Genomic DNA, 13,156 nt, shown 5'->3' on the forward strand with positions numbered 1-13,156 from the left:
AAGGCATGGTAATAGGAAAACTTCTAAATTCATTACATAAAGCTAGCCTCCTCTGGTTCCTACACCCGTATAAAGTTTCACCAACCTCATTTATGAGTTATAAACATAAAATCGTAGGTGAATCAGTACAAAACATATTTTAAAAACACAGCAGGCAGTATTCAAGGCCGTGTTTTGAAAATATGTCCTTATTTTAATTACATGTGCGTGGGTGTTTGCCTACATGTATAGACGTACGCCACATGTGTATGGTGCCTGTGGAAGCCAGAGGAGGGCAAGAAGAGGGCCTCGGATCCCCTGGGACTGGAGTTTTATAGATGGTTGTGAGCCACCGTGCATGTTGGGAACTGAACCCTGAGCCTCAGAAAAGAGAGCAAGCGCTTTTACCGGCCGAGCCGTCTTTTCAGCCCCCAAGATTGTGTTTTCAGAAGTACATCATGAGTTAGACAAGCTCATTCCAGAGAGGATAGAGCATTATAAAATCCACTTTATAAACCACCCTGTTAATAAGGCTAAGGAAAAAAAAATAATCATCTCCATAAATTCAGAAGAGGCACTTGATAAAATTCAAGACATATGTATTTTATTTTATTTTTTATTCAACAAATATGTACCAAGCACCTGTTCTTTTATAGTACTGAGGCTGCCTGAGTGAACAGAAACTGCCTCCATCCCAACCCTCACACCAACAAAGGGAAACGGTGGGTGGGTAAGCGAGTGAGCGAGGGGATAGGCAGCTTTACCCAGCACATTACTTACATGGAACTCAGTCATGTAAATGTGTGTATGGATCGCGTTAGTATAGTGAACAAACCTCTGCCAAAGACTCCCTTAAATAGAGAGACACGAAAGGTTTTCTCCTAGGAGCCAGAAACAAGCGAAAAGTGCTCACCCTGTCTGCGCCTTTTTCATTTTAGGAGGCGGGGCCAGGGTCTCAGGCCATACCTCAGGCTGGCCTCAGTCATGTGGTGATCCTCCTGCCTCAGTCTCCCAAGTCCTGGGATTCCAAACATGTGCCCCTGTGCCCACCGTGCAGCACTTAATATCAAGCTTAAGGAAGACATTGGCGACAGGAGAATGCAGAACTGAAAACAGGCATTAAAGACGAAGCTAAGATTGTCTCCATTTGCGGATTACAAAATGTCGAGTTGCAGCTGCTTTTCATTGGTTAAGAAACCACAGCAGCTCCCACAAGCTTCAAACAAGTATCCCCAAAGAATGGACGAGGGCTATCCCAAACAATAGAAAGTTTAGTCAATTTGGCCTGTTTAAAAATCAGCATGAAAATTAGTCGGGGGGGCCAGTGAGATGGCTCAGTGGGTAAGGGTGCTTCCTGCTAAGCCTGGCCACCCGAGTTCCATCCCCCCACCATCCCCCCAGATCCGCACTGTAGAAGGAGAGAACCAGTTCCTGCGAGCTGACCTGTGACCCCCACATACGTGCCGCGCTGCGCTTCCATTCAGAAGTGTACTTATGCATGCTACGTCTGACTTTCCATAGGGTCTGGGGACCCCAAACTCAAGGTCCCCGTGCCTGTGTGGCAAGTGCTTTTTATCCACCGAGCTAGCTGCCCGGCCCTCAATACTCCCGCGAGAAGCAAACGTGGACTCGAAGAAATGACCGGGACAGTGTCCTGTTGTTTGAGAAGATGGCACGTACGTGGGCATCCACTTTCTGTAACGCGAATGCGATCCCCGACCATGATCACAGACTTGTGAAGGCTTTCCTGGGAGCCTAAGAGCTACCCGGGAATACCTCTTCATTCACAGTGCTGTGTGCGCTGGTTGGTAGAGGCTGGAGGTGCCAGGGCCCGGAACAAGCTGCTGAGGAGCAGCTTGAGAGAAGATGGCTTGGCTTTGGGATTATGCCCTGTTTATAATCATTTCCGCGTCCACGTGTCCCTTCTCTAAACTCTGACCCAGGTGGTCCCCCAGGGTCCGGCATTTGTTTCCTGGTGTCAGACCCAGCACCGCTGAGCGTTGTGCCTCAGCTAATTTGCCCACCTCTGCGTGGTAACGAGTCTTCCACCGGTCCCCACCAGGGGTCACTTGAGGGGTCTGGACCCCGTTCTGGTTTATCTCAGCCTTTGTGGTTTTCCTCTTTGGCTGGGCATCGCTGAAGCCACGGCTGTGTTTCCGGCCTCTCCCCCTTCAATTCTCCTCACTGGTACCTTCGTCCTCATCCTGAGCCTGCTGTGTACTCACCCAGCGAGCGGCCTCCGGTTCCTCTCATCCTCTCATCCTGGTACACTCTCCCTCCATCCTCCATGCCTGAGAATTTGCACATTATTCAGTGCCATGTTCGAAGATTCTCTTAAAAAATAATTTTCCTTGTTTCCAGCTGAATTTGAAATGCTGGCATTTATCAAGGCAAATCGTCCTTTGATTTTGTGGTAATGTGTATCTCCTCTGAAGCTCCCTGTTCAACTGAATATTAATGCAGGCATCCTGTGGTACCTGGGTAGTTTCTGAAATAGTTTTCTTATTACACTGCACAGAGCTGGCATCAAAAATATCCTTGGGAGCAGATTAGGAGAAGCAAAGGGCTTAGCTTGGCCCAGTGACCTGGACCTGTCCATGAGATTTTGGCCTTTAGAAACTAGGAATTGGCTATAATCAGAGACCACTCGATTTTTTTTCCCCTGGGGGCCATTATAAGTACATAGAAATGAGGACATATGGGATCACACCCCTGGGCCAGGGTCCTTTTTAATACCTGGAACTGGCCCAAACTTCGCATAAAGAAGGCGTTGCAGGATTAACAATGTTTTGGATCGTTTTAACTTTATTATCAATCATGTGTCTGCGTGTGTCGGGTGTTGGCGAGCCTGTGCATCTAAATGCAGTTGCTGGAGGAGGCCAAAAGAGCACGTCGTCAGATCCCGGTGAACTGCTCCCCATAGGGGCTGGGTACCATACCTGCGGTCCTCTGCCAAACCAGTGTATGCGCGTACACTCTCCAGCCCCAATACTACGTTTTTACATTGCTCCTATTTAGAAGTGTATATATGTGCGTTGACCCATGCACAGCACTGCTGACTGTCCCACCTTGCTATTCGATTCATCTTTTGGTCAAAATTCAGCTAACAAGACAGGAGTCATTTGCAAGGAGCTGTACTTTGTGTTCCTACGAATTATTCTTCAAAACCGCATCTCTCTTCTCTTTCAGGAAACGAGAGGCTTTGAAGTCACAAGCAGAGAAGGTAGGAAAAAAACTTTACTTACATCTATATCCTTCCCGGCGCTGACATTTTGGAAGTGGTTTAGCTGAAACTTGAGCCTATGGGCAGCCTGTTCTTTGAAATGCCATGTGGCCTTTTCTGCTTGCTAGCTGTTTGCCTCGTGGCTCAGGAACTTAAGGCTGGGTTTGCCTGTGAAAACAGGGGCTTGTTCCCGTACCTTGAAGTATCAGAGATGGCTCCTGGGATCTGGCTTGCTCAAGAGCACATCCACGGTCTCTGAAGATGACTCTCACTTTTGAGTGACGTTTGAAGTCATTTGGTTTCATCCAGTGGAAAACATCAATAACAGCCACACCAAAAACAACAACGACAGCAGCAAAATGGCTTATGGTTTGGGGAGTATGTTTCACTATAGGACAGGCAAAGCACTATGAAAAATGTTTCTGATTAGATTTTTACAGCTTCAGCTAAGCCAGAATAGAAATAACCAATTAATTTCCCCTTTGAAAACAATTCCGTGATGTTCCGTTTTCCCTGCCAGCCTTCCTCTGGCACGTTTGTGTTCTGGTCTCAGAGGTAAGCATGTACAGATGGCAATTTCAGAATCTTCTAACGGAAATTTCTCTTATTTACTTTCAGTAACAGCTAGTCTCTAATGAGCAAATGTCTTTTGTGCGATTTGTGGAATCATCTCTTTCTTGTAGGAATTGGAGGGAATGAATAAAGTCAGAAACCACAGTTGTGTCCTAGGTCTAGTACTCAGGCTTTGATTTCAGCCTTAATCACACTCTTCTCTGTGGAACCGTATCCAAGAAGAGTCACACTGGGGTAGGAAAAACACTCTCGCCTCCCAAGTCAAACATGTCTCTCCTTCTGGCTAGTTGGCACCTGTGGTAAGCATGGCAAGGAGAAGCTTGGATAACCAAGGTACCGCCTTGCCACTTGAGAGCTTGATAACATCCTGGTGGCATTGTCCCGACAAATCGCCCGTGTGACCGTTGTCTGTGCTTCTGAAACAGTCCATCCGGAGGACCTGGGTGACCTGATTCTAATGTGAACTCTCTGGCCTCAGTGGACTCAGTATGCAGTGGCCTTGAGACCATTGCCACAGGGCAAACAAAGCACATTCTTTGGATATTGATACTGAATTAAATTGGATGACAGCAGATTGGGGCAGGGAGTTACTTTTGAAGATCATATTCTCGGTGGGAACAGTGACTGTCAGCTGGAGAGAAGTAGCCGCAATAAAGGTAGACTCTGGCATGAGCTGTAGCTTTGAATAATAAGCTGTCCGCGTGAGTACTCCTGGCTGGGAACATCCACAGTTAATTTGCCTGAAGGGATCACATATAAACTTAACCTTTTTTGTAATCTTACTGCCTCTGTGCTGAAAACACCTATGATTAGACTGGCACTATGGGACGGCCCTATGTATTGCTTTCCAAAGACAAAAAAAGAAAGAAAGAAAACCTTGTCTTTGGAACTAACAGGGCTTAGAATTCCTTGAGGGCGAGTATGCCAGGAAGGGCACAGACATGGGTGGGCTACGCTGTCTTCATTCACCGCTCCTGGCTCCCTTAGCATCAGCTTCTGAGGCGTCTGACTGAGAACGTGGTCTTTGAGCTGTTGCTAGCACACCTCTCCTGACAGCACAGACTTAGTTTCCTCCTATTGTGAATGATGCTTTTTTTTTTTTTTTTTCGTGTCAGCATTGAGTGGTTAAGAGTTTTTGATGTCAGTGCCTGTCATGTGACAGTTAGAGAGGGAGGTTAGGGCCTTGAAGGATACTCCAGGGAATTTGGAGTCTGTGAACCCACTGCCATGGGCTGTGTGGATCTTTAGAATAGTATTTAGTGTTAAAAAAAAAAAAGGCATAGAAATGCTGTGAAAAATTCACCAAATTATTTCTATCAACAAAAATAATCACAAGCCAGGCGTGGTGGTTCACGCCTTTAACCCCAGCACCTGGGAGGCAGAGGTAGGTAGATCTCTGTGAGTTTGAGGCCAGCTGGTCTACAAAGCAAGTTTCAGAACAGTCAGGCTTGACACACAGAGAAACCCTGTCTCAAAAACCAAACCAAACCAAAACTCCAAAATAGATGATTATTGTCCAGCAGTGTACATACTGCCTGGACTTGACCTGGAGCAGAAGGAGAACCTAGTCATGCTCAATTCACCAAGCCCAGGAGGGTTCATAGTCTGAGAGAGAGAGACTTTGAGTCTATAAAGGCTTGTAGGTGTGTTTTGTTTGGGGCACCAGCTCAACCCGAGAGTTCATGTCCCAAACACGTGACACAGTGCAAGTCCCCACTGTGACTTTCGAAGTGTTTGACTAGGTCTGTGTGGTGAGGTGGCCACTAAGCTGGGAGGTGATGGAGTCTAGGCTGAATCGCAGAGTGGGCAGGGCCCAGGGAAGCGAGTGCCTGTGACTTTATTCAGCGCGCCTGCAGCCTGTGTGCTTTGGGCCTCATGCCCAGTCGCCTCTGCCTCAGACCATCCAGCTCTTTCCTGAAGCATCTGGCTTACGTACGCTGCTAATCTACCCTATTCATCACCCAAGTGCAGAAACCTCTTCCATTCCTCTCCATGCTCCCTCAGTCCTAGGCCAGGGCTAGTAATTTATTTAATGTGTTTCTTTTTTAATAGAATATTTTCATAGTTGAGAAATTTCATGGGTGCAATGTATTTTGATCATACTCATCCCCCATTCCTCCAATCCCTCCCAGATCCACCCCTACATCCACCCTTTTCAACTTTGTCCTTTTTTTTCTTTCTTTTTTTTTTTTCCAGAAATCATTGAGTCCAACTTGTACTGCTCAAGCGCATGAGCCTGAGGGCATCCACTGAGACTGTTAGATGCCACACCTTTAAAGAAAAATGACCCTCTCTCCCATAGCAAACAGCTGTCAGCAGTTTTCAAGCTAGAGGTGGGAGGCAGTGAACCCCTCCCTGTCCATGCTAGAATGTTGACTGGCTTGTAGGTGAGTTCAAGTGCAGTGGTCCCGTAATGCCCCGAAGGCACTGTTTCAACACAGTCCTCTCTGCCTTCTGGCTCTTAGAATCTTTACGGCCCTCTTCCTTCTCTTCCTTGATGTTTCCCAAGTCTTGGACACAAGAGATATGGTGTAGATGTCCCAGTTATGGCTGAGCACTCCACAGTCATTTATTCTCTGCATTTTGACCATTTTGTGAATTTCTGTGTTAACACACTGTCCACTGTGCAAAGATGAGGTCTGAGAGTGGCATCAATCTATGGGTGCAGAAAAAACATGAACCTCTTGGGCTGGAGAGATGGCTCAGAGGTTAAGAGCACCGGCTGCCCCTTCCAAAGGTCCCAAGTTCAGTTCCCAGCAACCACCCGATGGATCGCAACCATCTGTAATGAGATGTGGTGCACCCTTCTGGCGTGCAGGCAGAGCACTGTAGACCTAACAAGCAAATATTAAAAAACGAAGTAACATCCTGTACACTGGGAAGCTGGAGACAGTTTGTTATGTTGTCCATTTAAAAACACAGCAGTAGCAAGTTTATCCCAAGAGCTCCCCGGCCATGGTTTCTTGGCTAGATTTGCAGTATCGGCCACACATTTCCTCCTGTGGAGCAGGCCTTCTATCCGACCCTGAAGTGGCTAGTAAGCTCCATAATGCCCACGTCACCATTGCACCCACGGAGGTATCTTGCCAGTTGTCAGTGTAGCTTTCCCAGCTCACAGCTGGGCAAGGCTGGTGAAGGATGACTTTTCTCTCCCATCAGGCCACCTAGGACCTTGCGGCAATAATTATTTCTTGAGTTAAATACAAGCTGCCCTTTTGCACCCTGGTCTCGTCTTCATGATATACCAGTGAAAACCCAAGACCTTTGGGTTTTAAAAAGATAATTTAAAAGAGCTATTCTGAGTTGTTACTACAAGTTTTTAAGACACTATTACAGTTCTCCAGTGTGCATTGCCACCTCTGGTAATGTTATAGCCAAGTATGTTCTAATAAAAAGAAAACACACATTCTGTTTATGTCCTTTGGATGTTTCTGGGCGATGCATTGATGAGAGGGTTTCAGGTTCAAATAAGCCTGGTGTCACGTGGTGACTGCAGAGCCATATTTCAAGACTCTGTCCTCAAAGAAAACATACAGACTGACAAAAAAAAAAAAAATAGTACAGTGAGGTACTAAGCCAGAATCTGTGAACATGATCTTATTTAATAGGATCTCTATTGACAATAGACATACCAAGTTAAGGTAAAGTCATACTGGATCGGCTTTGGCTTTAGTCTCATGAGTGGCGGTGGGACCTTCATATATAGACACAGAAGAAGAAGGCCATGCGAAGGTAGAGCAGGGCATTGCTGGCAGCCGCTAGCTAAGGGGGGTGGGGGTGGGGAGAGCCTTCAGAGAGGAGTCCAGTGAACAGTCCAGCCAACTCCTCCGTAGGTTTTGGTCTTCTGATTTTCAGAACTGTGAGAAGATGAATTCCCTGCCTTTGAAGCCTCCTAGTTTGTGGTACTTTAATGCATCAGCCCCGGGCACCAGTACACTCAAAGTGCTGAACTGAAAAAAACCCAGATAAGTTGGGAGGCTGCGGTTGAGTTTGTTTGGGCTGCAGAATCGCTCCGGCTTTTGTGTTAAATACACTCTCAGTGGGGAAGATAATAGGCAGCAGTCCCCAAATCGGCTTCCCAAGGGATGGAACAAATTTAACTGAGCTGTCTTGGTTGTTCATGGCTGGCCCTGTACTCAGTGCCTTCTTGGGGCCTGCTCCAGCAAATCTAGGCAAGGGGAGAGCTTCCTCAGTGGCCTGGCACAGGGCTGAGCCGCCTGGAAGGGTGAGGTAGGCGCAATGATGCCGACTTACTTATTATGAAGCTCCAGAGAATTCTGTAACTCCCTTGACCGTCAGTATGCCATGACCCAAGCCAAGCAGGCAGTACCTTGCACTAAAGATGCCTCCGTTTGCCAGTAGAGACAAGGACTGTAGCAGAAAGCCACCTGGAGCTGTCTTTTTTAAAACTACTTTATTTGGGACGTTTAGGCCTCCACCTCCTTTCCACCAACCCCCCAACTTTAAGTAGGAGAGAGAAAAGGTTAGTGGGGAGAGGGGGGTCCAAGACCCCTTTACTTCTCCCTGCTAGTTGGGGACAAAGGGTTCTTTTAGGGCTCTTTACCCATCTCCATCAACCGCAGACACAGCGAGCAGTCTCCTCCACGCCGCTGTGCCCTGAAGCGTTTCTCTCCGTCTGTCTGCTCCAAACCACCACACTGTCTCTCGTCTCTCCAAACTGCCAAACTGCCACACGCCACACACCACCACGGAATTTCACACAGAACACCACACGATCACTTTCTTGGTCTCGTATTTATAATTTCAGAGTCCTAGACCATACCCCTCTCCGTGCGGCACTTGGAATAGTGTTGCCAGCTGGCAAAGATCACTCCCTGCCCATGACAATTAACAGCTATGGACAAACTATAGCCCAACTAAAATCCCACACTTGGGATTAAAACAAAAGCATATTTTCATAACATACAAAGAAACCAAAACTTCCATTACAAAGGACTCTCTCTGACAGCCCCCCCCCCACGGGATCACAGCCTCTCCGATACACCCCACACTTACAGGTGGTGGCTGTTTAAGCTGGCAGCCCCATCAAGAGCTAGATGGCACATAGCATTGGCTGCCAAGCCTACATCATGGAGGGCAACTCATGAAGGGAAGTTCTTGGGACTTTGTATCCAAATTAGGCTTGAGGTAATGACTTTCTTACGGCAGTGAGGGTTGGGGTAGGACTAGACCACAGAGTGTCTCTGGGCCAGGAATCATGTCCTCCTTAGAGGCCAGATGGCCAGGAGGCTCTGAGGATCCTCCTGTCTCCACCTGCCCAGCACCGGGATCACAGACGCTCGCCAAGCCTGCCCTGCATTTTCACATGGGTGATGGGAAATCTTAACTCTGGGCCTCACTTCACAGCAGGCCTTCTAGCCACTGAGCCCTCTTCCTAGCTCCAGCCCAGCTCTTTCCGAATCCCTCTCCAGACACCCCAAATTTAATTTCAGCCTTTTCTGAAGCTTCACAGTGAAGAGTTGCCAACCTCTGTCCTTCTGAGACACTCCCATGTCCACTCAGAGGGCGGATGCTGATTGTGCCTGCCAGAACCCATCGGCTCACACCAGCACTTTTCTCTGACTGATCCCATCACTTTGAATTACAGCCGTAGGAGCGCCCTCGAGCTCCGGGAGCGAGTGGCTTGGATAATTCAGCCCTTGTCAGCTATCGCTGAAGGGCAGGAGGTGATCTGTAAGCTATTCCAGATGTCTGTGATTGTGCTGTGATTAGGGGCTTGAGTTTGGAGCTGGGCACCGGGGTGTCATGTTATATTACTGGCCCTCCCAAGGATGGTTCACTTACTGGGTCCCAGCCTTAGCCAGCTTGGCCTCGCTTTCCAAGCAAGACAATAGGGAGGGCTGGGGGGGCAAGGCTGGTGCTGTCTTCAGAGGAGAGGAAAGGAGGAGGTGACTGTCACCCTTGGCCAAGGTGGCTCTGGGTAACTTAGGCTGCTTAGAGCAAGGCAAATTCTCCAACTAAACAGGGCCTGCCAGCGCTGAGTATGAAGCTGGTACTCTGGCTTCCTGAAAACCCTTGGAACCAATTCCCTGTCGACAGCTGCCTCTAATGGCCCCTTTATCTTTCTGTGCATCTGGGGGAACTTGAACTAGAAAGATCCTTGTGGTGTCTGCCATTAATTCTGATTTTGTTTAGCAGATGTTTTCTGGATCTCTCAGTTGCCTGCCTAATGTGTCTTAGTCCAATGTGAACTGGCTGACTCCAGGCTGAAACAATGAATGGACTACCAGGGGTCTTTTTGGGTATAGGGTGGGGGCTAGCCTCTTTAAAGGCTGCAGGTGGAGGGAACGTACAGAAAATTAACCAGAGTTGACAGTGCTTAGGACAATGAGCCCTTCAAGTTCTAGACTTCAGCCTAGGCAGGGTGAAAAGTTCCCCGTGCCCCAACCCTTCACTCCTCAACACTGGAGCACTGCTCATTGCATAAATGCTGGGCTCAAAGAACTTGAGAGAACTCTCCTCTTGCCATTCCTGACTCAGCAGATCGGCTTTTTTGCAGCACACTGTCTTTTTTTTTTTTTTTAATTCCCCAGCAGATAGAGTTATATCCAGTTTCAGCCCTGCTGCTGGAGTGTTCAAGTGCAGGGGTTCAAGCCTTTTGGTTTGTGACTGTATAAGTGTGTGTGTGTGTGTGTGTGTGTGTGTGTGTGTGTGTTCTGTTGACTGGGATCAGCTCATCAGGCAAAGCCGCCTCCTGAACCATCTCACTATTCCTGCTCACTTGTTAAGTACAGTGCTCATGGGGCCATTTTTGGGGGGATTACCATCACAATACCTGGGCCGCGGATGCCTATCTAAACTTCACAGGAAAGTCACATTGTCAAATAGGTAACAATTTCTGTCGTAGTCTCATTTCTGAAGGTTTCTGACCTGAAGAAATAATAGAGGAAAAAAGAGGGTCATTTGGTTTACTGTTCCAGGTCACAGACGGTCATCGCGGGGCAAATCCCATCATCAGGAGCTTGAGACAGCTGATCACACCCACATCCACAGTCCAGAACAGAGAGTCAAAGCACCTATGCCCCCTGCTCACTCACTCAGGAAGTTTTATTCTCTCTTACACAGTTCAGGGCCCTGTCTGGGGAATGGTGTCCTGTAGTGGACGTTTTGGTTTCTTTAAAAACTCAGTTACGTTATGTAAATACATTTTTGTTTTACTCCCAAGTGCGGGATATGGAGTTGCTTTTAGTTTGTCCACGGCTGATAATTGCCTCGTGTGGGGCGTGGTCTTTGCCAGCTTGTAACAGCCTCGTGCGGGCTCGTGATTTTTGCCTCTGGAACTCTGTGGACTTCTGGGGTAGAGAGAGCGAGAGGTGTGAGGAGGTGGACAGATGGAGGAGGAAGAAGGCTGCTTGTCTGTTCAGCTGTTGCAATTTGCTGTTTGCTGTTGCTGGACTGCTAGATATCCTGACATCTGAGACTAGTATTGCCCCCAAAGAACCCGACGACACTAACCAGCCGGAACTAAGTCTGAAGAGGTCTACGTGCCCTTGCCCTTTGAACTTTCTTCCTCTTATACCTAGGGTTGGGGGGGGTTGGAATGGGGGTAGAGGCACAAGGAACCCCCAATAAAGCAGAGTTTAAAAAGGAGCGCCTACAGTGTTGCCCACAGTGGGCGGGGCCAATTCATGATCATACCACTCCCTGCAGGCATGACCCCAGGACAACCTGCCCTAGATAACGTCTCAACTGAGACACCCTTCCTGGGTGATTCTAGGTTGTGGCAAGTTCACTGTTACAATTAACCAGCACTATTTCCCAAAGGGTTTGGAGCGATGCAGATTCTCAAGGATCAGGGGAGCAGCCCTTTCCCAGGCCCTATCCTTATGACCCCGCCCCTCAACGTCCAGGGGAGAGGGAGCTGGGCGCACTCTTATGGGACCTACCGAGTCCTCATTCTTGCACAGTTGTCGCAACTCCCCTGAGCACCCAGCAAATGTTAAAATTGACGTTTGTCATCTTTCTTTCTTTCTTAGCCCCCAAACCAGAAAGAGCCTCTACCTTTTAGGAACCCTTGAAATGGTCTTCTCTCTGCAAGCACTGAAGCTTTGTGAAGCTGTTTGCTCCAGCATATTAATGTGCCACCGGCAAGCCTTTGGAGTTAATTATCTGTGACTTAAGAACCATTTATTTCTGCCTCTTTGTTTCATTGTCACCCAGCACTTTTCTTTATTAGGAAACGAAGTAGAGAACCCAACTGACCATTATGTCCTAATTCTCTGGCTGTCATCAAAATTAGTTTACCTCTTAAAAATTCTTTTTAACAGCCCCCACCTCCCAAACCTGTGCCATCTCATTATTTTCGGATCATGTTGTCTCTTAACAAATCTTTAATTTCTCTGCTTCGGCACGAGCAGAGCCCAAACTGGGACTAAGCTGAAGGAGGAGGCAGCTTGTCTAAATTAGCGAGGCTGTCAATGTTCTCTCATGATTTATCAGCCTTACTAGCTGAGCAGTTGGCTGGGTTTTTGGTTTTTTTTTTTTTTTCCTTCCCTGTGACTATGATGGTAGCATCACAGTGTGTCTTACCCCGAAGGGTCTTTCCAGATCAGGTGACAAGAGTTGAGAGCCTGACCAGTGAGTTATAACTGGTTCATGGGTCTCTATACAATCCTTTTTGATTGGGTTATACTTCTTGCCCAAGGCTTCTATTCAGTTCCTGGAAATGCTTCCTGGCCTGCTTAATAGAGGGCCTGGTGTATAATGTTGGATTTCACCCTAGAAAACAAGACCTTGCATCAGTATCCCCAGGAAGTCAGGACCTGTGTGTTAGAGAAATGAGCAGGGGTGGTGAACACTAGCTCAGGGGTATGTTGACAAAAACCCAGAGCCCCTTGGACTAAGGGTTCAACCATTGGTGGGGAGGCTTGGGAGGTATCTGGGTTGGCATGTGAACTGGCACACAGAGCTAGTTTGCTCCTAGCATCCCCCATCTTTGTAGGCCATGACTCCTCAGTTCTTCCTGGGCCACTTGGCTGTCCTACTGCTAAGGCAATGTTCTGGGACCATTGGAGAGTCAGTGTCGGGGATAGAGAAACCACTCTGTGAAAAGGTGGCACAATTTCTGGGTCATTGGTTGCTAATGGAAGTTTCTTTGGGGTGATTGAGGGGTGCTGTGTGTACAGAGATGAGGAGCCATGATCCCTGGCAGCTGAGTTAGCTGAGGTGATACAGGAAGGTCCTGGGGACAGAGAGGCTACCTATGCGCCCACAGCTGGCCACCTCACAGGTAGAGGGGTCTAGTATAGAGTGTGAGGGAAGATAGAAAGGACACCAGCGCCTGGTAGAACAACCTCCTGGATGGTCTGCTTAGGTCAGGCTTTATCAGGCAGGTTCTTAGAGGAACAGAAAGGTAGAATT

General features: G+C 47.9%; 1 protein-coding gene across 2 annotated transcripts in view; it reads left to right on the forward strand.

The window, feature by feature from the left end:
- The window catches only part of Fstl4 (follistatin like 4), a 398,369-nt gene that overhangs the window by 45,663 nt on the left and 339,550 nt on the right, over positions 1-13,156 (forward strand). For both annotated transcript variants that reach the window (XM_055602883.1, XM_055602884.1), the window contains exon 3: positions 3,169-3,202. In XM_055602883.1, coding sequence (XP_055458858.1) covers positions 3,169-3,202 — 34 coding nt within the window. The remainder of the gene's footprint in view (positions 1-3,168; positions 3,203-13,156) is intronic.

This window comes from Psammomys obesus, unplaced genomic scaffold, assembly GCF_907164565.1.
Source record: "Psammomys obesus unplaced genomic scaffold, mPsaObe1.curated_primary_1811, whole genome shotgun sequence".
NCBI lineage: Eukaryota > Metazoa > Chordata > Mammalia > Rodentia > Muridae > Psammomys > Psammomys obesus.